The following is a 23,091-nucleotide window of genomic DNA, read 5'->3' as shown; positions in this document are numbered from 1 at the left end:
GACATGGTAGTAAAACAGACATTTTGCTGATGCTAACATTTATAATGTGGATTAAAATTTCTTTTGATGTTTTTTAAAGGTGATCATCGGGATGACCCTCCTGTCTGGAGATCCGTGTTTTAAAACGTGAGTAATTGAAATTGTGAGATTGAGATCATTTCTAAATGTCAAGGTGAAATTAATCACAGATGTTTTTATACACTTTTCAGCCTCACATTGTTAAACTTGTCATCATTTCTGCCATATTCTTTGTTTCCTCTTAGTGTTTTACCATGTTGCCACTCCCTTTTAGCTGTGTTTAAGTTAAATCACTGCATTTCTTGACTGAAAATACATTTCCACCTGGATAAACTGCAGATATCTTCTATAGTATATTTCAATTCAGTAGTGATTACAATGAGAATTCCTTCCATTTTGTGATACAAATTACAAAGAGCAAAGCATAGTACATCTGTGTTATTGCATGTCTATAAAAGTTCTCCTAAGGGTTTGACAAATACACTATTTACTGAGACTTTGGGAAAATAATGCATCTCACCAGTGTGCTCCAAGTTTTTTAAAGTTATGTTTGTCCGAAATATGTGAACTTGTTTGTCAAAACAGTTTGTCATGTTTGTTGAGGGGGTTCTCCATTATGTGTATCCACAGGTTTTTATTGGTGTCTTGGTGTTTTCTGCACATTTTTGACCTTTTAACCGGATTCTTAAACACTTATAATTGTGCGCCGTCCTTTGTTGCCGCAGTGACTCGCTTTCCCCGCGGTCAATAAAAATTAATCTTATCTGAGCGTGCCAAGCTAAGCAGAACTGCAACTCTGTGCTCATTTAATCTGTTCCAGACTGATAAGTGGTGTTTTTTTTTCCTGCAGGCCTCCCAGCACAGCAAAGTCCATCTCAATCCCAGGACGAGAACACACCCTGCAGCTGGACTGTAAGGGGGAGGGAACAGCCGAGCCCGGGCCGGCTGGAGGGGTTTCTCTGGGCCGAGTCGCCAAGCCTCGACCCTCCATCATCAGCTCAGGTACAACTCATGTTATATTTTGTATCTGGTTCAGAGCTGGAGAAATATCCAGTGTCCTTAAGCCACTGGTTCCCAAACTGAGGGATGGGCCCCCCTTGGAAGTATGCAGAGCCAATACATGACAAGGGAAAAATGTAGTATTAGCTCAACCTGAAGGGATATGATGAGGGTTTTCGAAAGGATTTTTGGATTGGTCAGCAGACTTGTGTCTGGATTCAGAATCAATAAAATGGTATTGAATCCCAGCCGTCTTTCCAAAGGCCAGATCCAAAGAGATGTGAGACAGAGTCTAGACTGAGCACATATCAAATGATGTCATTTGCCTTATTCATCATAATTGTCTTGGACTTTTAAAGTAAACTACTGAACTCTTCAACATCCAACAAACTAACTTATAGAACTTTAAACATGTCGTTCAGAAGACAAGAAGTTAACTTAAGTATGAAACATCAGATAAAGTGGTCTTGAGACTGAAGTCTAGTCTTTTGTGTCTTGGCCCAACCTGCCCCGACCCAGATGTGTTTCAATCTGAGCCAGAACTTCCTGGAAGAAGTTCTAAAAAAAACCTTTTAGAAAAGATTTTCCTCGCATGGAATACCAGCTGGCATTGTTAAGGATTTGTTCAGTTTGAATTAAAATTAAAAAATGAAACCCAACATGTTTTCTTCCAATATGGAAAACAACTTGAAAGGCCATGTGGTTCAAGAATCTGTCCAAAACACCTTTTACAGACAAGAAGTAAGTGCAAACTCTCAGTAACGAGCCATGAGTGCACAAGAGCATTCAAGGTCTTGGTACAAACAAATGTTAGCTTACACGTTCAGATACTTTGATAGATTGGATCGGAGTGGAAACCTGCCAACTCTTTGACTTCACAAGAAGTTACAGTAAATGGTTGTAAATTACAGCTCCTATGAGTCAGACATGGCTGCCATCACTGAGGTTGTGCAGCTCTACTGTTAAAGTAAACAAAGACTGATTGATGTTTGATCCTGCAGATGAATTTCGACTGAATAAATATGAGCTGCTAACAGTTGTTGTCCCTTCAGGTCTCCTTGAAGAATCAGAAGTGAACCAGCCCAGCCCTGCAGAAGTCTTCCAGTCCGGTCACTCTCGCAACTCCAGCTATGCCAGCCAGCACAGCAAAATCTCAGGTACAGAATTAAAGTTACATATCAGTTCCTTTTAAGAAACCGATCAGGAAACTATGGTCAGGCTTTTGTAACCTGTAATACCCCTCTGAAAAGCACCACCTTGCTGTGGCGGAGGGGTTTGTGCTGCCCTGTGACCCTGGGAGCTGTGTTGTCAGGGGCAACAGGTCATGATAGCCTCTCCTAATGCAAACTGGTCTCAGGTCACAGGCCAGACAAAAGAGCAGTCCACACCAACAGCATTTTGGAAGCATATTCCATTTTGGCGTGGTCTGTCTGGTAAAGAGATGATGTATCTCTTTTAAGACACTTCCTGGTTAAATAAAGGTTAACTAAATAAATTAATAAATCAATTATAGCTGTTGAAAGTTTGGCCAGCCGCTTTCTGTGCTGCAGCTTGGTTGACTAATGTCAGTCAACAGTGACAGTCATAATGGAGCTGATGAGAAAAAAATTGATGCACACTTCTGTAGTGGTTATTTACTTGGCTTCCTGCTTCTGCTTTTAATTTGGGCTAAAAGTTCTATTGCATAACTTCAGTTAGGATAAAGACTGTGTGCACTTATTTACTTTTCGCCTTTGTTCTACACTGCTGTTCTCTACCCAAATTGACAGACAGTAGTTCTTCTAACCTCTGATATCTTCTAACGTCTCCTCTGATGCCCTCTTATGTCCCCGCCGTCCTGCAGGCTACAGCACTGAGCACTCCTGCTCCTCCAGCCTGTCCGACCTCACACATCGCAGGAATACCTCCACAGGAAGCAGCACTTCTGGGGGTTTGGGCTTCACTGCTGACACACCCACAGAGGGTGACAGGGACGCTGGACGTCCTGAAAGACCCCCTCGACCCCCTCGGCCTGTCTTACCCTCCAATAGGCCTCTCAGGTACAGATGTTGAGGCATTGAATTGCTAGGATTTACACTCATCCTGCTTCAGATTTACATAATAAGACAGGAATAGAAATGTCTGATGTCCCAGCTACAGTTTTCTTCTTTTATGGTATTTCAGGAGGAAGCAGGACTCCGTGGAGAGTCACCCCTGTTGGGTAAACGACACTCGCATGGATGCTGACGACATCGTGGAGAAAATTGTCCAAAGCCAAAATTTTGCAGATATCAACAACACTGAAGGTACAATGGGAGCGGAGAATGATAACACATAGTGATCTGCCATCAGTAGTGCAGCAGAAAAATCAGGTTGCTCTATTGATATTGTTTGAAAATGTGTGCCAATATCTCCATATTTAGACAGTTCTCCTGAAAAACATTCATAGTGTTGCTTTCAGTCGTTCTCATGAAAGGTGAGAGAAAGAGTTATATCAAGAATGCCATAAAGGAGAGCTGAGGGAAGAGTTCAAACCCCGGCTCTTTTCTCACATCCACACGGCTGACCAATCACAGTGTGAAGTGGGCTTAAATGTAAGATTGCCATTTTTAAAGTTACATAATTGCTCAGATGGTGTGGAGGGAAAGGGTTTCTATAGCTATTCAACCATCTGACAAGTACCTCTGACAGTGCACTGGCCCCATCAGGGTAAAACTAACTAAGACAACAGTTGAAAACTTGAACTTATGCCAATGAGAGCAAAGTTCGCCCAAAGTCCTGCGGTGATTTTCCCAAAAAACTGTCAAAGAAAGGGACAGAAGATCACCGTTGTTGTCTCCAACACTAAAGATACAAACAAAAACATGCTGCCTGGCACAATGTCACATGAAAGAGAAAGTGACGGCTTGTTTACACAATGTTGGCGAACAAATGTGTAATTTGCATTGACCTGCCCTCGAGGATAGATAATTGGCACAGTGTTGTTTTTGAGTTTCTGGCTGAGGAAGACGTTGGAAGGAGTAGTTTATGGGAAATGAAGTCCTAACCTTGAGAAACAGCAGCAGTGATGATATCATTGGTGTGTGATGCAGGCTATCCCTTTTCAACGTGCTCTCATTTGTTTACAGTGAATCTCTTCATGTGAAGGTTTGACAGTTAATATGACTGCAAAAGTGGTGAACACAGTGTTTGTAACTAACTGCTCCATCTTTGGACCGAGCTCTCCTTCAGTTTTTCAGCTCTGTGTTTCGTCACCTTTTATTGTCTGTGTGCTGATGCCTTCTGGTTTTCGTCAGCAGCTGCTAACTGGGTTTGTGTATGTCTGGCTTTCAGACAGCAACCTGCGTCTGTTCGTCAGCAGAGATGGAACCACTGCGCTCAGCGGCATCAGGCTTGGAAACAGGTGAGAGGCCTGACCCTGACTTCCTGTCGCTCTCTGTGTCTTTATCACTTCCTCCTCTTAATGTTTCTCCACTCGTTTCCCCTGTCTGTGTGCTGCTCTCTCTCTTCCTCTTTTCCTTTAATCACTTCCACTTTTGCGGATTGGAGTTGTAGTTATAGATACATTTCTGAATTCAGAGGTCACCCCAGTTTGTGGTGCTGAGCCTGTAGTAATGACTGAAATGTGTCCAGAGTACATAGTTTTGGATTGAAGTCCACCCTTGGTACAGCTGCTTTGCTTTAGACAAAAGTAAGCAAACATTTGGCTTATTCAGATATATATAAAAATGACTTAATAGAAAAACTTGTTTTGCACTGGTATTAAACCATTTCAAAACAGTACCCAGCCCCACTAACAACAGGTTGAAGTAGGCGTCCTTTTCAATCCACTAGCCTCCACTTCCATGAGATTTTTCACAGCATTTCATTTTTAAAGCTAAAAAATGGACTTAATAATACAATATGGATCAAAAGCCAAGTATAATTCGACAATAAGCTCTCTGACTCTTTCCCCTTTATGTTTGGGTCTTTGCAGGGTGTCTGCAGGCGGGTACGAGCCTGTGGTGATTGAGAGCCATTAAAGCGAGACCAGCAGGAGAGGCGACGTGTCGACCTGCGGATCGTCCCGTCTTCTGTCTCGCCGGTTTTCCTGGAGCTTCAGCCGGTCTGACGCCATGAGGGGAAAACCTTGTCAGTTTGCACTTTATGTGAAATTTGTGGCAGTCTGTGTGTCTGCGCTCCGTTCACCTGTTTTTCGTGATGTTGAGAGCGATTCAGAGTGAAAGCACTAATGCACAAAACGTTTCTCAGACTGCCGTGTAGTGTGTTTACCTGCTTCTGTGTTTCAGTAACACAATTTTCAAGATTGGAAGAAGTGACACTATATATAGATTTGACCTTTTTCAGTGATAATGATACAGAAACCAAAATCATCCGTCTGTCCCCAGGTTACTATTATAACTGCTGCTCTATGCTAACTCTACTGGTAGTAGGTGGGAAACATTCAAAGTAAGAGGAAGGAAACATGGAGTTAAACTCAAGTTCTCATTTTCATATCTGAGATAAAGCTAATAGTCTGCCGTCACTTGATACTCTCTGCGTCCCAAATTTCATACTCAATACATACTGTATACAACTTTTTCTACAGCTGTGAGCAGCTCTTCCATTTCACACCACACACTTTGAACCTGCTTAGATCAATATCTGATATGGAACTGGGACACAGCCAGTGTCAGCCAGCCAGTTACAGTCAGTGTTATCTTGGAGCATGCAGGGTCTTGTCAGGGACAGCGATAATTCTTACTTCAGTGCCTGTCTGGAATTGACTTTGACTGCTGAAGATAAACTGCAGTATAATCCATATAGTCTCAACTCCTCAACCTCAGCCTCTAAAACACATTTAAGCCAATGTCATTATTAACACAGTTCATTTTTACACTTTATTATTTTTATACCGGATCTGTTTCTTTCTGTATCCTATTTTCGGCAACCTACTTCACCTTTCTAAGCAAACTGAACACATACAGTAACTTGCACATATATCACACCAGTTTAATGAATGCATCAGAAAAAGTGCCAAAACAAGAAATAAGTAAATAAAGACTGGACTCTGCAGACTTGAAGACAGATTCTGGTAAAATTTTTGGACAAAATTACCATATTTTACTTTTCTGCAGAGAACATCTTGTGTGTGTGATTCATGACAGCCTGTGAGAAACTGTGAGAAACTCCCACCTGCTGTTAGCACTGTGACAGTGACAGGCAGTTCCTGAGGATCAGCTGCACTGCCAGCTGGACTTCATGACAAACTGGGGATGTATAGATGATAATGGTGTTCATGGTCATTTTCACTTTTGGTAACAAATTTATAATAAACTTGATTTATGAATCTAATATTATAGAAATGTTGAATGCCCACAACACCTACAGCACAATATGTTTATCTGTACCAACAATCCCTTCACTCTGCACAAGTCCAGCAGCGGTTACATGTGGATTCAGTAGATTATTTTTATAATATATCTGTACTGTTGTTTTTTCTTTCACCATTTGATAAAAATGAATCAGCCACATGTTTTATGCTCCAGAAGTGGTAACAAGACTCCTTCTTCCTTGTATGTGATTCATCAGGAAAAAGCTTCCACATTTAAATCTTCTAAAATTGGACATGCTAAAATAACTTTTCATGCAGAACAAAAAGTCCTAAACTTGAAGTGTATCGATTTCCACTGAGCAGCCGTGAAGATGCAAAAACTCTGAATCGCTTTTGTTTTTTTTGTGTGTGAAGTTGTTGCTGTTCCCTGTTGATCGGGGAAACCGAGTCAAACCACTTTGTGCCTGTGAAATTTCTCTTGAATGACCCTAAAGCACCATGAAAGCTGTGATGACAGAGTGCTAGTGATGGTGAGGAGAGAAATAATTGTTATTCTTTTTGTTTCTTTGTTCTGTTTTTTTTTTTCAGTGTCAGTCATGTCGTAACTTGCAGGTGTAGCCATTTTGGAAATCCCACTGTATGCTCACTGCATGTAACTACTGCTGCACTGTTGCTTCATCTCCACAAGGGATTCATTTTATAAAATTGAGTTCTCCTCTCTCCTCAGCCATCAGAGGTCAAAACGAAATGTGAGGTCAGCTGAAAACACGTGTTCTGTGGTACAAACTGTTCTGCTTATACGGTGTCAAGTTGAAGAGGGGTTTCTGCTGTGGCTATGACTGTAAAAGTCTTTGTTGCCCCCTGGTGGAGCAACGGCGTCCATGCCTCTGGTGTTCACACGGATGTTTACTTGGAGTTAGTCCGGGTTGTTTACAGCTGTCATCAGGTGAACAAACACCAAAGAGGCGGAAAAAAGGACAAGTTTCTGCAGCTCTGACAAACACCGAAACACAGGAATTGTTATGTTGGCAACCAGCTGGCTGGTTGACGCCTGTTTTTGTTAGTTTAAGAAGCTAGTTTCGTGTTTCGGAGTTTGAACTCTGCAAACTCGTCCACTTCAAGATGGAACAAGATGTTCTCTTAAACAGAGTCTTTAAATCATATTTTTCTGGTTGTAAAAAAAGGTGAACAAAGCTGTCACTTTGAGAAATAATGCACCCTTCAAATGCAGGTCATTAATTTCACTAATCTTTTGTTTTCAGCTATATGACATATAGATGTTTTGTTTCAAGGCTGCCCCAGAAAAAATAAGCCTAAAGGCTCCAACTTTTCCAAGTCGATTTAATCTGGTGATAATTTGCTTGACTAATTGTTTGATAAATTAATCGTTTAGACTATAAATTGTCAGAAAATGGTCAAAAATAGTCAGTAGACTTTTTGTCAGCCCAGAACTAAAGCATATTCGATTTGAAATTGTATTGAAGCGCCTGAAAAATAACAATAATCAATGATATTTATTTTCTGGCGAGGCAACTAATCCACTACTCGTTTCGACATCATTAAGTTGCACAAGGAACAAATAAAATGTTCCTTTTGACAAAACGTTTTCCCACATTTACAATCAGAATCTGCTTTTAAGACTCCTCATGAGTAAACTCATTTTTCCAGTGAAGCTCCAGTTTTTATCATCACACTACGTTAGTTAAATCCAGCTCATTATATAAGTTGAATCACTTTACACTACCCACCCTGTTTGTATTTTGCAGCTGTATGTTTATTAATCGCATTATTCTCACATTTTGGGGATGAACCACTGTTCTTATAGTCTGACATCACCACAGCCTTTAGTATTCTTTTAAAGCATCTATTTATATATTTTTGTTCTCTATTCTTTTTATGTTGTTTTTGTCTAGAGGTTGGTTATAAGCTATGCACACAACCTGCCTCCCTGAGCTTTTTTTTCTATTGTTAATTCTAACAAATTATTCTATTGTTACAAAGCTAGTATAACCTAAATTTATAGAGAATCAAGTTGGAACAGTTCTTCCAATCACCACGTAGTTACTACGACTTTTCTTCATTGTTGTTTTTTGTGGCGCAGAAATGACAATAAAAAGCTAATCTGAGTTTGTTTCTGTGTCCTGTTTTTAATCATCAATAACATAAAGCTCTGTAATCACATAGTTACTGTAGGACATATAAGAGTGGGTCTTACGACAATGTATATGCATGTGTGTGGTTTTGTACGCCTGCTCCCCATTTGGACACAAAGGCCATGTCTTCTGTATTTTTTCATGTTTAATCTGTTTTTTATCTCAGAATTACAAAAAGGATGTATTAGGTCTCTGAGGGTCCTCAAAAGTACTGTATAGAAGAACAAAGGTGTGTCTAACATTGTGGATTATTACAGCCATGAAGAAATTGTATCTTTACTCTACAGAGACACACTTCAGTTGGTAATTTGTCACAGAGTCTCCAAAGACAACACATCTGTGAGGCAGACGTTTTGAGAGATTTGTATGAAAGGCCTCCCACTTCATCGCACTTGAGATATTTGTGATTCTCTTCCTCCAGCAGAAGAGGGCACTCTCCACAACATTATCATCTGTCCGTGCAGAGATGCTCTGTAGATGGCAGCAACTAGCCGTAATCTACTCAGAGGAGCTGAATACTGAACAGGAATAAACATTTTGATCTTGCGTTTCTTGTATTTTAGTCTCAATCCCACAAACACTGCCTGCGACAAAGTTGCTTTAGATGCATGCCGCCTCAGAGCTGTAAACATTTCACATTTGTAAACTGATGTATTTTATCTGCAATTGGATAAGAAAAAAAAAAACCTGATTGTTATAGTCAGAAAGAGGCTGAATATCAAGTCAGATAATCGGCAGACTGATGATTGATGAATCGTACATTGTATGTATATAGTACATAAGTCTAATTTACTCTTACTTGAACTTTTGATACTTACCTTAAGTACACTTCATATCGGATACTTTTACTGAAGTACTATTTGTATGGGTGACTTTCACGTTTACCAAAGTAATATTTTCAAACGTTATCTTCAGTTTTACTTTTAGTATGTATGACTTTTGGGAACTGCTTAATGGAGATACTCAACAGCAGCATCTGAACTGCGTCTGACTGCTTCTGAGAAAGCTGATTTTATGCTTTCTAGGTAGTAGACAGGAACTTTTCAAAATGTCATTCAATGCACTTTCTGCAACTGGTCAGCAGTGTGATGTGGCTGGTTTCAGGGTGCATCTTTTTGCTTCCCTATAATGGAGGTAAACTTTGAGTGTAACTCGTGTTTTATTGAAATTGCAAGTCACATTTGCAATGTCTCATCGTGACTAATAAGCCCCATGTGGTTGCGGCATCTTTAAACAATAAGACTCTGAGTAACAGTAGAGAGAAAAAATATCAAATACAATCCTGCATGAATGGATCTTTTGGTGCAGCAAGCTGTAAACACAACACTGACATAAGTCCTTATAAAGATGACATGGCTAACATGTCATCAAACTATATGTAATGGCTATTTATACGTCAGCATCAATATACATACACATCATCTGCTGAAAATAAGGTTGATGAGGGTGGCAAGACTGAACAATACAGTAAATGTACCAAAAAAACAAACCTACATAAAACCCTAAACTGCAGCTGAGGGAACCAGTGACACCTTTCACATACACATGGTCATTTTTCCAGTGTTATCATAAAAATATTGATTGTTGAAGATTTATTTCAATTTAGAGGAATCTCGGTGTGGATGGCTCCACTGAGTGAGTCATCCCCTGAAATATGACGGTGTTAGTCTCGGCCTAGTCACTCCAGTACAAATGCTATATTGTCAAACCATGTTAGTCATAGTGTAGTGGGCTGCCTTGTATCCATCAGCAAAATAAGGGCTCAAAGTTTTACTTTTGTTTCAGACAAATAATAACCACATTTCACACTTTTTGAAATTTTCTGCTGTAAAGGAGAGTTGTGGTTGACACCTTACAGTCTCAATCTCAAGAGCTCCCGTCTGTGCAGCATTAAAGTATAGAGGCTTTCCTGTATCTTATGAGTCAAAAAGGCTACTTGTTAACACGAACTGTAACTGACAGTTACAGTGAAATAAGATGTGTGACATTAAGTGGAGCAGCACAGTGTGTGGTTGAAAGTTTCCTTCAAATGAAAAAAAGCTAACTGAGGAGATTTATTTGTTTCCAGCCGGAAACTAAAGACATGCAAGACTTTTACTCTTGAAAAGGAACATTTTGAAATATTTTAAAGAACACAGAACAACACTTGCACTAAACAAAGGTTAAAAAAAAGTGGGTCATGGAATAACCAGGGAAGTGTGGGCATGTGGAGTAGGGTTTCAACATGAGTGCAGATGTTCCTCTAATGTCGTGGTGTGCCTCAGAATGACAATAAAATGCAAATAAAATGTAGAAAAAGTGTCTTAACTATGTGTACTGGCTTATGACAACAAGAAAAGAAGACAATCATTGTTGATTTCTTTTCAAAAATAATATATAAGCTGTCTTGTGGAGTTTTCTCATAAACAATTTTAAGTTATACCTAGTTTTTCACGAAAAGACATGTGGTGTGGATGGATTTCAGTATTTGTGTTTGATACAAGAGACTAGGAACGTGTATTTTCTACAAGTTTATTTATTTATTATTATGAAAGTACCATTTGGGAGCTGAAAGCTGCTTCTTTATGCTGAGCTGAGCTCCCTATGAAGAGCTGAAATTCCCATCACTACTTATTATTTAGAGGCCTGTCTCAAAAGTTAGTTAGTTAGCGAGTTCTTGTACACATACACGTACTCGGTCGAACTTGACTTATAAGACACCAAAAATGCCGTTGCACCGCTGAAATATTTTGTCAGACATTAAATCTCACCTTACATTGCAAGCAAAAAACTTGGACTCTGCAAATAAAATCAGCCATACAAATGTCACTTTCTTTAAAACACAGCTTCTTATAATCATCCATTCACAGTAACTAATTTTACTATAAGAAATAGCCCTTAAATCACCATATATTGGTAAATAAAACATTAAATCAATCTTTGGTCTTTTCTCTTTGGGGAGACCAGTAAACTGTCGCCTGTTACTATAGCTTATGGTAATGTACATAGATGTAACTGTGCAACTTGAGAGATGTAACTTAAGCATTTATCATTCATATCATCAGCATAAAGTCGTATACTAACAATCAAACTTTAACCCCATCTTATCTTAAGTATTTCAACTGTTTCTGAGTTATGCACAGGGAGCAAAACAAAAACTATACATTATTGCAACAGACTATCAAACAAATCATTGAATCCAAACACTGAATGGGCTTCAAACTGCTGACTCAAGCAGTTAGGTTAACCCCGTTCTTTCAGCATTTTCTCGAGGGGAAGGCTAACAAGTCTATTCTGATCTAGAAAGTCGGGAAATTAAAATTTTGTGGTTTCTCTTGCTGGTAGACAGATGGGTTTTCACCTCACTGGTAGTACCCCAAGCATGCCAATAATAGAATGCAGATTTGGTAGCGGCTGCGCTGCCTCTCATGAGGAAGCATCTGTACTTGCATTTCTTTTTCTGCATGGTTCTTTACTTTTGCTTTTGCAGCGACACAAAGTCCCCCCCAGAAAACCTTTAGGTTTCATCTTATTTCAGAAGGAGAAATGAAGAACAAAGTCAGCGTCTGTTTCTTTTTTTGCTAGATGTGTCAGACCTGTATACAGCATGAGGCCAGTCTTAATTTAACTCCTTATAAAGATGTAGACAGACTTGAAAAAAGCCTAAAAAAGTGAGCGACCCTACACCCAGGATAACTTACAGCCACCCTTACATCACTGCTGAAAACTGGCACCAGATGACCAAAAAAACCCCAAAACTAACAAACAAAAAAATACAAGTCTCATATTTCTTTGGTTTGCTTAATGAGCAATGAGACAGAATAAAAACATTTTAACATAAATGTTAAATAGCTTTCTCTGCTGTGGTTGCTCGGTCAGTCATGTTTTTCAGATTGAAAAAAGTCTAATTTACCACTAATGGAGAAGTAGTTACTACTATAAGATAGTAGATAGTAGTAGGGGTAGGGGGTCGATATTCAGCATTTTCAGATTATCAGTATTGGTGATTTTTCTGTCAGATTGTTTACACATCACAATTGATAGCCTATTAACACTGAATAATCTGAATCTGCAAAGTAGTTAATAAATGCATCAAATAAATGTAGTCAAGAGGACGTTTAAAGTAACAGAAAATGAAAACACTCAAGTAAAATGCCTCAAAATTGTACGTAAACTTGAATAAATTGTGCTTAGGTTTGTTTCATCCCTGGTTGCTTAAAATTTTGACACCAAGAGTTACTGTTTTCACCCTGAAAAGTACAGTTTTTTTCAAAAAGGAAATCCTGTTCACACTTCATAAATGTCATAAAAATGTCAGATAACAATTTCATGAAATCAGATAACCTGCATCATTTCCAAGATTAATGCATATCACATTTCAAACACAGCAAAGCAAAGTTTCCTGTTTAGCACTGAAGTGGTGTGAAATCTCGATTTTAACACCGGCAGTTGGTGTAAAATCGATACTTCACACCATCTTAGTCTTTTATCCACACCATACAGGCAGCCTCATGAAAAGGATTTTCCAATCACTCAGAAAATCACAATGCCGAAATCAAGATGACGAATAATGGCAATTATTATTATTCAAATAATGACAGTAGAAACTGCTTAAACAAGCTATTTTAAGGGTGTTTTGATCATGTAAGAGCCCTGTTTGACTTGAATGCTAATTTTAAGTATTAGAATTAGATATGACTGTGAATGACTCAGGAAATAATTAATATAGTAGAATTTCTTTCTTTCTTTCTTTCTTTCTTTCTTGTTGATAGAGAAATTTTATATGATGATCTACTCTTGATTATTATTTCTGTCAATAGTCAGCTAATCATTCAAGTGCAACCTAAAGCCAATTTTAATCTTCAGTTTAGTGTTGAAACAGATATTTGCTGCCTCATCACTCCATCATCATCAGGACTAGTTTAACAGTAGTTTTGTTGTTAGTTAGTTGATCTGATTTATCCTTGAAACTGAACTGTGACTGAATACGTCCTAAGCCCTCATTTGAACCTTTGATTTGACTTCTTGGGAAGAAGAAATTGGAAATGGAAAATGCTAAATATGATTTAAGGTGCAAAATATCACAAACATTTGTGACAGACATGTTAATCTGATGTCATTTTGATTTGATATTGAGCTTGTTTTGTTGCCTTGGCAGAGGCTCCATGAATGTGTAAGGAGCCAATCTGACTGAAACAGCTGCTCGGTGAAAATGATGGAGGGAGGTCAGAGAGTATGATATACTCCTAAATCAGACCAAATTGATCTTATTTGATTTTATTGCATTAACAGCGAGACTGTCTTTTAAAATTACTAGTAGCACTTAACTGTGACCTTTAATGACCTCCAACTAGTAGTAACATTGAGTGTGACGGTTTGGACTCAGACTACTACATCATACACTCAAATTTATTTCCACTTCCCTGTCCCTCTCTTTTGAGGAAGGCAGCAAATCACTTTCACCAAGGACTTTCCAAGGTAGCACAATGTTGTACTGAACAGACAAAACCATAAATATAACTACGTATCTGAGTCCAAGATAAAAAAAATCATAGTGGGGGCAACTAATTAATTGCAAATTAATTAGAAATAAGTTAAGATAGACAACTAGACCAATTAAGAATTAAAGGTATAGTTGGTAATGTTGGAGAGCTAGCAAGATTTGAAAGTGGCACCTCGTCTAAGCTCCGCCCCCTTCTCCCCCTCCCGTCAGTGCTTCGTCCAAAGCCCCGCCCCCACAAACTTGAACGCATCAGACAGTCCGTCAGCAGGGCAGAGGAGAGCCGTTAGCATGGGGCTAATACAAGCTACAAAAGTAGCTGAGTTGGCTAACGTTACATATTTCATGAAAATAACAAATCCCCCCGAAGCAAAACAAATAATTACCTGTCCAACAGAAAGACAGCAACCTCTGCATCACTTCTGGAAGTGCTACTTTTGGCTGCATTTTCTCTGCCATTGTTCTCTCTTGCTAACTCTGCTTCCCTTCTTCTTCTTCTTCTTCTTCTTCTGCTGTTTTATGGCTGTTGGCAAACAACTTTTAGGTGTGCATTACCGCCACCTTCTGGAGTGTGGATCTCCTGCTAACTCCATGTGCAGTGTGCTGAATATTGCTGCATTCCAGTTACATGGGAGACGACGCTACATGGACAAGTCGGAAGAACATGGACGCCATCAGGGCAGTAGCAGGCTAGTCATTGTTTTGTTATTGTTAGCTACATTAGCCTCTTTAGCAAACCAGCTCAAAAACAATACTTTACATTGTATTGCACGCACAGCAAGACCGTGCAATGCATACATTGGTGACCGGATTAAGGCAGCAATGTAATCAAGTGTGTAAGAGCATTTAAAATCGACATTAAAACGACCAACGTGGTACAAATGCAAAGACAATACATCAATTAGAGGGGGGTGCAGGCAGGACGAGACATGAAGGCATCTGATTGGTTCTTTCAACTCGGACCCAGAGGCAGGGATTGGTCAGAGTTTTTACAGGCCTGCAGCTGCCACAGAGGTCTGATTTATTTCGTTCCTTTTTCTGAACACATTATGTATGGACTACTCTCAGTGTGGAAAGACCATTTCACCCAGTATAACAAAAGTGTTTCTGAACAGGATTACCAACTATACCTTTAAGTGGAATAGTGAATCATGCATTTCCTGTCGCCAAGCTGCCTGTTCGAGCCACAACTGGAGTGTAGTCAGGAAAAGTTGAAGCTACAAAAGCAATAATGTGTTAAGTGTCATTACAGGCACCGTATATTAATGTGAATCATTCCTGACGTGCAAATCTCTCAAAATAAATTGCACTTAAAGTTGAGAGACTCATTCCCAGCTCGTCAACTACTGATGCTTTTGGATTGTAGGTCGGGTCAGGGGGTATATCTGGACAAACAACCACCTCACCTCACCTACGGGCAAACCGATTAACCTCACTTGCATGTCTCACTTGTACTGTGGGAGGAAGCCAGAAGCAGGAAGCCTCCCCGTGCCTGCGTAGGGAGACAACCCAACATGCAAACTCTGCACAGAAAGGCCCCAGTAATGAGTCTCAGTGTGATACAGATGCCTCTATGAACTACATAAGCAAACGAGACCATCAGCGAGACGACCGGCAATTATTTAAGTCATAAAATGAAAACTACTTTTCATGGTGGAGTGCTGAAGATAAACTAGGGGATCTCACAGTCTTAGGAAAGAGGATGCTCTGTAGTCTGGTATTACGGTCGCCTTTTTGTCTAGAGGGGACGAACCTGAAACCAGCAGAGTTCACTATTTACTGCACATGACTGAGCTTATCTAAATCTAATCTTAGGACATATACATTATTTTCATTTATGAGAACTAGAGTCTAATTTGGGTAAGTGTCCCCTCAATTAACTGATTACCAGAAAAGGGTGTGGTTATCAGTAAATACAGAAGTACAGCTCTGCTGAAGCTTGTTTCTTGGTACTCCCCAGTATCCTGCTGAATATTTTCTGTTCCTGATTCTTGCTTGGTTGAAACCAAGCTGTTGCAATTACTGTACGGTTTGTCTGTCCTGGACCGAATGTTCGTGGACCTGCTTTGGAGTTGCCGATGATAGTTTCAGTTTTTAGAGCTCTTCTGTCATGTGCTGATGCTGTGTCTAGACACAACTAAGTTTTCTTAAGTGAGCTTTTTTGTCTCTATTATACATGATACTGAGTGCTTCTCAGCTTGCAACCTGACTGTCTGTGTTACTTTTAACTGAACAGGTGGAGCTAAAATGCAGCAGCAGTTCAGTTCAGCGACCCTCAAGAAAAATGTGTTGTAGTGATGTTACGTTCGTGAACGATTCGTTCAATATGAACTAATCTTTTTTATGACTCGGGAGTAATGAGTCGTCTCAGTGAGTGATTCGTTCATTTTCATGCAGTACCTTCCCTCGCCACATGGCAGCTGCATAAGCTCTGTCAGGAGGACAGTAAACCGAAATGATTAGTTCACGACTCACTCAACTGTGCGTCTGTCCTCAGGTCTTCGTTCATTTGTCACGTGACAGCCAGGCCGCTCAGGCTGTGTGACGAGCATTAAGTACAACCGTTCATTCATAGGCCTACGGATTGTTCATACGGATCGGTCTCTCGTTCATTTGTCACGTGACAGGCAGCTCACGCTGAACGGTTTGTTCTCGTTCGTTCTCGTTCATCGGATCAGATTTGTTCAATTTACTGTTCGAGAGTAAAAGATCCGAGTCAGTAAAAAGAGTCGAATTTCCCAACACTCATGTGTTGCTAGGCATTTGCAAGCAATTCTCAGATTCAGTCAGAGGGATTGGTTATTACCTCAGCTGAGGAGGTTATGTTTCTGGTTTGTGTGTCTGTTTGTCAGCAGGATTACAGAAAAACTACTGCCCAACTTTCATGAAACTTGGTGAAGGATGTAGCATGGGCCAAAGACAGAAAGAACCCATTAAAATTAAAATTGAAATGGATCTGAATCTCAGAGCGAATGCACTAATTATTTTTCACTTTTTGGAAACATTGTGAGACTTTGGAGGGCATTTGGCCTGGGCAGTACTTAATGGCGAACAACCACAAGCTACTTACAGAAATGTAATGACTCAGTCCACATTGATGGATTCTAGTAATCCTCTGGGTCAGCAAACTTCATCCAGAAACCAGTTGCTTTGGAGCACTCTGGGGCAGTGGTTTCATGGGAGGACTGGTACAATTTTAACAACGCCTTTTTCACAAAGGTTTGGCGATGAAAATGTAAATACACACATATATCTATCAGGGTAAAATGTTTAAAGTTTACCCTCAACAAGAACAAGCGATAATATTGACTGCGGAGTTTGCATTTGCAGAAGTGTAGAAGAGTGGACTATTGGCCTTGGCCGAGGTCTGCTCTCTGAGTAACCTGCTAGTTGTATATGTGAAGCTTGTAGATTGTTGGATACTATGAATATTCTTGAAGAGAACAGACCCAAAAAAACATTCAGTAATATATTCAGTAAAATATAAAGATATATGCCTCAGCTACGTTTCTTTCTGTTTGTCATACATCTATATGTTCTTGCCAAACAGGACAGCGAGGGTGTTTGGTCTCAGGGGGATCTTTGCGCACAAAGTTGGCTGTCATTGGGGAGACGATGTTTCTTCGAGTGACTGAAACCACATTTAGTAGGCCTTCTGCTTTGGAGTTGCGGTGATGTGGTTGGGATGGATGGCTGACAAACAACCATGGTCTGTGGTCTGTGGTGAGGTGATTTGGGCAACAAAAGCAATTTAGTCAAGGTAAGGTCAAAAACATGGCTTTTTTGGATAAATGTTGAATCGTATGTCTCGACTCACTGCTGATTGTTTTTTGCATTAAAACAGGCTATGATCTTTCTTTAACCTTAAAACTGCGCTAACCATAAAAAGTTTAACAATGCTATAGTCACTGCAAGTGCAAGTGTATTGCAACTAGGGCTGGCCAGTGTGTCAATATTATATTGTTATTGTGATATGAGACTACGTATATGGTTTTAGATTTTGGATATTGTTATATTGTGACAAGGGTTTTCTTTTCCTGGAGTTAAAGGCTGCATTACAGTAAAGTAATGTAACTTTCTGAAATGACCAGACTGTTCTACTTGCTGTGATACTTGCCTCTACCCACTGAGTCATTACATCCAAATTACTGATGATTAAACAAAAAAAAAAAGAATGAAAAAACAAAGGATGTATTCGGTTACACACTTCACACTTCCTTGTTTGCTGCTATATAAACCCAGACTCCACTCCATTCACTCTCACAGACACTCTCACATCCTCGCTGGTGCTGAAAGATCAAAACAACCGCCAAGATGATGATGAAACCACTGCTCCTCCTGGCTGCTCTGACTCTCTGCATCGGCACTGTGCAAGGTACAAAACTTTTTTTTGTTTAATTTTTATTAAACTCAAGGTCCACTTACTTGCTTTTTCAACTGCATCTTACAGTCTTTCTCTGCCAGTGGAGTTTGCTCATGTTAGACTACCTGTAATTACATGAACAAAGTTACATACTTACCTCAGGTAAAAGTTTTTTACTTGACAACTGAGCAAACTCTGTCCACTCAGTGAGACCATTAGATGTGGAGGAAAGCTCCAGAAAAAGCGACTGACAGGACCTTGAAATAAGTTTTTTTTCTGTCACAGTTCACTCTGATGTGCAGAGTTTTCTAAGGGTAAAATGTGTTGTCCTCCTAATTTAACAAAGGCAGACCACCACACAGACTGGGATATTAATCAAACTCCTTTTTACATTTTCTCAGCCTTTCGCAGAAGGGAGACATGTCTCTGCATTGGGACGATCAAGAATCCTGTCCCTCTTCGTGCCATCATGAAAGTTGAGGTGTTTCCTGTTTCAGGACACTGTCGCCGGACTGAAGTCATGTGAGTAGTCATGATTAAAAGATAGCTGGACTGTATATTTTAATTTTAAGTATAGTATTTGAGTAAACTTAGGCGATGCTTTCCATCTTTGCTCTGGTTCGGCAATCAAAACATGGACGAAGCTTGGATGTGTCCCATTAGCAAACAGACACATCCTTGTTAACCAGTGGTACTTCTGCACTCAGTGTAAAAGTGAAAGTAGTCAGGCAAAAGAACAACATTGCACAAAATGGAAAAAAAACTTGATTCATCATCACATCCAGTGTGGGATTTTCTGCAGTGTCAACACATCTTTTTTTTTTTTTGTCCCTCTATTTTTCCACAGAATCACCAGAAGGAACGGCTCTAAAGTCTGTGTTGATCCAGAGGCCGAGTGGTTCAACAAACTGATGAGCACTGTGAACAAGTAATGACTTCTTTTTATATTTATCACTGATTGTGTTCTTGTACATGATATCGTTTTTAGAACCAAAATAATTTAACTGTGTAATATCTTGATATAATGTCTGACAAACATCGCCAGATCACGCAGCAAGCCGGTTTCTACATAATGTTGCTTTAAAGGAGTCGCACTAGACTCTTCGAAAATTGAAATGGACATTTTTATGACATTATATAGACTAAACGATCAGGCCAAAAAAAATAAAGTATAAATAAAAAATAACAATTTGTCAACAGCAGCCAAGAGCCTCTAGTTCACCGCTGATGTTTTCCAAACCCCAATTCTTATTTGACATGAAAAACTTTCTGTTAGAAATAAAAGGAAAAAGGAATTGTTACTCCTGCCACAACAATTTGTATTTACTGGCCTTTGTTTACTGGTTGTGTCTAAAGGATGGGCTGTATCAGAGGAAGGGCTTCTTGTGTTGGTCGTCATTTATTGTGATAATGGTAATAAAACCTATATAATACCAATATTGTATATTTTCCAATCAGGTTGTTATTATGTCACCCTTGATCACAATATACAAGTACCTTCCACTGTATCTTTATTTGCTTTCTGAATTATTGTTATTCACTCTTTAATTAATACTTTTCTTTTTCTTTTCCAGAGGAAATGAGATGTCCATCTCCACCGCTGATCCACCCGCCGCTTCCACAATCAACCTCTGATCACGTTTAATGGCAATAGCCAATAGCTTCATATAAGTCTATTAAGCTACGAATTAATTCTGAGAGGGCTGAGCCGCTACTTCTGGATTCAAATGTTATGTTTCACACCTTCAGTAGATAATGTTCTTTAACTGATTGGTCCCTCTGGTGCTATCCTTTTGGAAAAGCTAATAATTACACAGTAATACTGTCTGAGATTTGATAATGTTCTGCCGTAAGTTTGTAATGTGTTATTGGTGAATTCATTAAGCAAGCTAAAAAGCATTCTTGTTGTAAGTGTACACTCTGAAATGAAACAATTTAAGTGTGTTCATGTTGCCATTTTATTGTCAAAAACAAGAAATCTGTATTGTGAAGTAAAATTTGAAGAAAAACAGAGAATGTCTTCCTGCGAATGTGACTCAAATCTTGCTGTCCACATTGCATTGATTATATTTAACACAACATATAGTGTTGTATCCACGACTTAAAGAATAAAAGTTCAGACACAAAGACTGTTTCAAAAAACGACATGTTTATTGCCTACAGGAGGAGAGGGGAGTCGGGGCTTTGGGTGTAGAGATGATACAAGTGCTGCTGAGCATGTTTGGTTTCAACTGAGGTGGAACTGCTCACATATTAAATACAGCTGAAGCTTTTGTAGAAGTCCTGCATTCACTTGTGTCGACACCACTGCTTCAATACAACAAGAAATTCTCTCTCTATACATACATGTGTTGTTTGTGCCAGAGCCGGCCAAAGGAATCAGCCAGAAATACACCCACATATCCTAAATGTTAGATTTTATAGTATCCCAAATAAGTGTCCAGTTGTTTGGTTTTATTTGTATTTGCCTTTGATTTCATTGTTCTTTCTCTTAATAGTCCAGTGATTTAGTAACTCACTTGCATGAAGTTGGGGGACTTACAAGAGACAGATTAGTTCCAGATTACAGATTAATCCCCATAATGCATTTTATTAGCATCTGACATTAGACCCTTTGCTTTCTAAACCCTAACAGTTTGTTACACAGACTTTTCTGCCAAGATTTTTAAGTCCCTTGGCACCAGCTAAGATAACAACAATCTAAAATCTGAGTTTATTATTAAAAAAGCTTTCTGAACTCACACAGTAGCATGCAATCTTTCTGATTATAAATAAGCATGAAAATTCCAGAAATTCAAGCAGGTTTTCTTCCAACATTGGTGAAAGGTTGTCACTCTTATTTTTAAGTTATATTTATGTCAAGTGTTAAAGAAACTACGAGGTAACTCGTGCCTTTCGCTGATTTTAAATCTTTTTCTTCCATATATGCGTGGGCCGACCCTGATGACGTGCAATGTGCAGTGGTAACTTAGCTATCATAACACAAGCAAACAGGATATCTACAAAGGATAGAGCTGCATTTGTTTTGTCAGAGGAAAACAACAAAGTCAGCACTGCCACCTACATTAGACAAACTTCCACCCGTCCTCGCAGGCGAACAGTTACTTGTGTCGCTGCAGTTTTGCACCTTTTTTGACATTTAATTGTCAGACACGATGCATACTTTGGCATCCACAACACAAAAACTGCTTTGTTTTTCATCTGATCCTAGCATCTCTCCACCACAGAGTTTTCCTTCCGAACAAACGCGGCGGAAGCTAGTTGGATTGAAAACCACTGTGGTGAAGAGCTGCTCATCTGGAATCTGATAACAGAAACTTAACATCGTTGTTACACATAACAGGTTTGAGTGCAGTCCTTTGAAATCCTCTTGAGAAATAATGTAGCACCGTTGTTGGTGACTGCTGGTGGCTGAGGACCCTCATTCTGTTTTACTATGCTTATTACACATGAATAAAACAAATCTGCTGAACGTTTCCGAAAGGCAGCAACTTAAGGAATGCTCCAAAGAGATAAATTCTTTGTTTACACAGATAATAGCCGAGCATACTTTGTTCTCATCACTCGTATTCTCAGAATTACAACTTTGATAAAGATGAGAAACTTAAAGTTGCTTGGAGAGTGTTTTGACACTGAAGTTGCTGCCTTTCCTCTGAATCAAAATCTTATTCTATAATGGCCTCGTTCCAGCAAATTAACCAGTGCATTAACCTGTGGTCAGTGCTGTAAATTGTCAAAGACACTGTGTCAAATTGCGCATAATCTCAATGTTTGTCGTGTTTTTGAATTCCTTTTCCTTATTTATCATTATTCACAGGTTAATACACTGGGAAGAAAACCGTTACACGGCATCCTTTAAATGTTTCCTGGCTTGGAAGCCTGGCCTCGTTGTAGACTTGTCAATTTCAACATGTAAAAGTAGATTAAAGACAACAAACCCTCCTTCCAAATGCTAAATGCTTTGTCAGATAATCCTCATTTTCCCAAGTGGACATTGCTGGACATTTTATTATTGGCCACCACAGACTAAAAACCTCATGTAGCAACCACATTGCTGTAAAATGAGCCTGAAGGAACAGTGGAAGGAAAAAAACAAAACAAACAAAAACAAGCCAGGGCCAGATATTGACTGACAGGATTTTTACATTCAGAAATCACATGAGATGATGGTTGTGATAATCCTGTGCAAGATACAGCGACCTCTGCAATATCTGGTATAAATGACTGATTTGTCCTTGATGTAATGGATACAAAAAAGCCTTTTGATTAAAAAAAAGAAACCAATCTGAGGAGAGCAATGATTGACCAGTTTCAATTCCTCATGATCTCATCCCCTAAAGTTGGTTCAGGAAGGATTGGAGGGATGAAAGCATGGATGGATGGATGGATGGATGATGGATTGATGGCTGGATGATGGCGCTGGGTTAATCTCTGAGCGTCTTGGTCTCATGGGCAGTGCTGCTGTTGGAGAAATTGTACAAACTAGGCACGTTGTTTGTAGAAAAATTATGTGAGGTGCGCTCTACAGAGACAAAATCAACAGGTCATATGCTTAGGTAATGATAGTTGGATATTATTGTGTAAAAAGTAAAAGATGTGCAATGTTGTTGGATAATGTGTGTAGAGAGATGTGAACGGGATCTGGAAAACAATTGCTGGGAACACCCAGTGGGGACACACCAAATAGAAAGAGGAAGAAACCAAAATAATTTTGCTTAAACATCATCTCAGAGCATGAAAAGCTTTGAGCGGACACTTAGATGTGCACTGGAGAAATAAAAGCCAT

General features: G+C 39.4%; 2 protein-coding genes across 3 annotated transcripts in view; both read left to right on the top strand.

Annotated features, from left to right (window-relative positions):
• eeig1a (estrogen-induced osteoclastogenesis regulator 1a) overlaps window positions 1-8,436 on the top strand; it is a 32,105-nt gene extending 23,669 nt beyond the window's left edge. The window contains exons 6-12 of the mRNA XM_084359815.1: window positions 80-126; window positions 869-1,020; window positions 2,070-2,174; window positions 2,861-3,056; window positions 3,181-3,302; window positions 4,330-4,399; window positions 4,973-8,436. Of these exons, the coding sequence (XP_084215941.1) occupies window positions 80-126; window positions 869-1,020; window positions 2,070-2,174; window positions 2,861-3,056; window positions 3,181-3,302; window positions 4,330-4,399; window positions 4,973-5,018 (738 nt within the window). The 3' untranslated portion in view covers window positions 5,019-8,436. The remainder of the gene's footprint in view (window positions 1-79; window positions 127-868; window positions 1,021-2,069; window positions 2,175-2,860; window positions 3,057-3,180; window positions 3,303-4,329; window positions 4,400-4,972) is intronic.
• Window positions 8,437-17,618: 9,182 nt separating this feature from the next.
• On the top strand, window positions 17,619-22,585 carry cxcl13 (chemokine (C-X-C motif) ligand 13). 2 transcript variants are annotated; one of them, XM_084360960.1, is made up of 6 exons: window positions 17,619-17,702; window positions 18,209-18,317; window positions 18,707-18,827; window positions 19,153-19,233; window positions 19,662-19,718; window positions 19,880-22,585. In XM_084360960.1, the coding sequence occupies exons 2-5, from the start codon at window positions 18,257-18,259 to the stop codon at window positions 19,711-19,713; spliced, it is 315 nt and encodes a 104-aa protein (XP_084217086.1). In that variant the 5' UTR covers window positions 17,619-17,702; window positions 18,209-18,256; the 3' UTR covers window positions 19,714-19,718; window positions 19,880-22,585. The 2 variants fall into 2 exon arrangements, with proteins under 2 accessions (XP_084217086.1, XP_084217085.1); XM_084360959.1 differs by lacking the exon at window positions 19,662-19,718 and having other exon boundaries at window positions 17,622-17,702.
• The last annotated feature ends 506 nt before the right edge of the window (window positions 22,586-23,091 follow it).

Source organism: Pagrus pagrus, assembly GCF_965226575.1.
Source record: "Pagrus pagrus genome assembly, chromosome: 8".
Lineage (NCBI taxonomy): Eukaryota > Metazoa > Chordata > Actinopteri > Spariformes > Sparidae > Pagrus > Pagrus pagrus.
The sequence above is the reverse complement of the archived record's forward strand: the minus strand, read 5'-3'. Positions and strand labels throughout refer to the sequence as shown.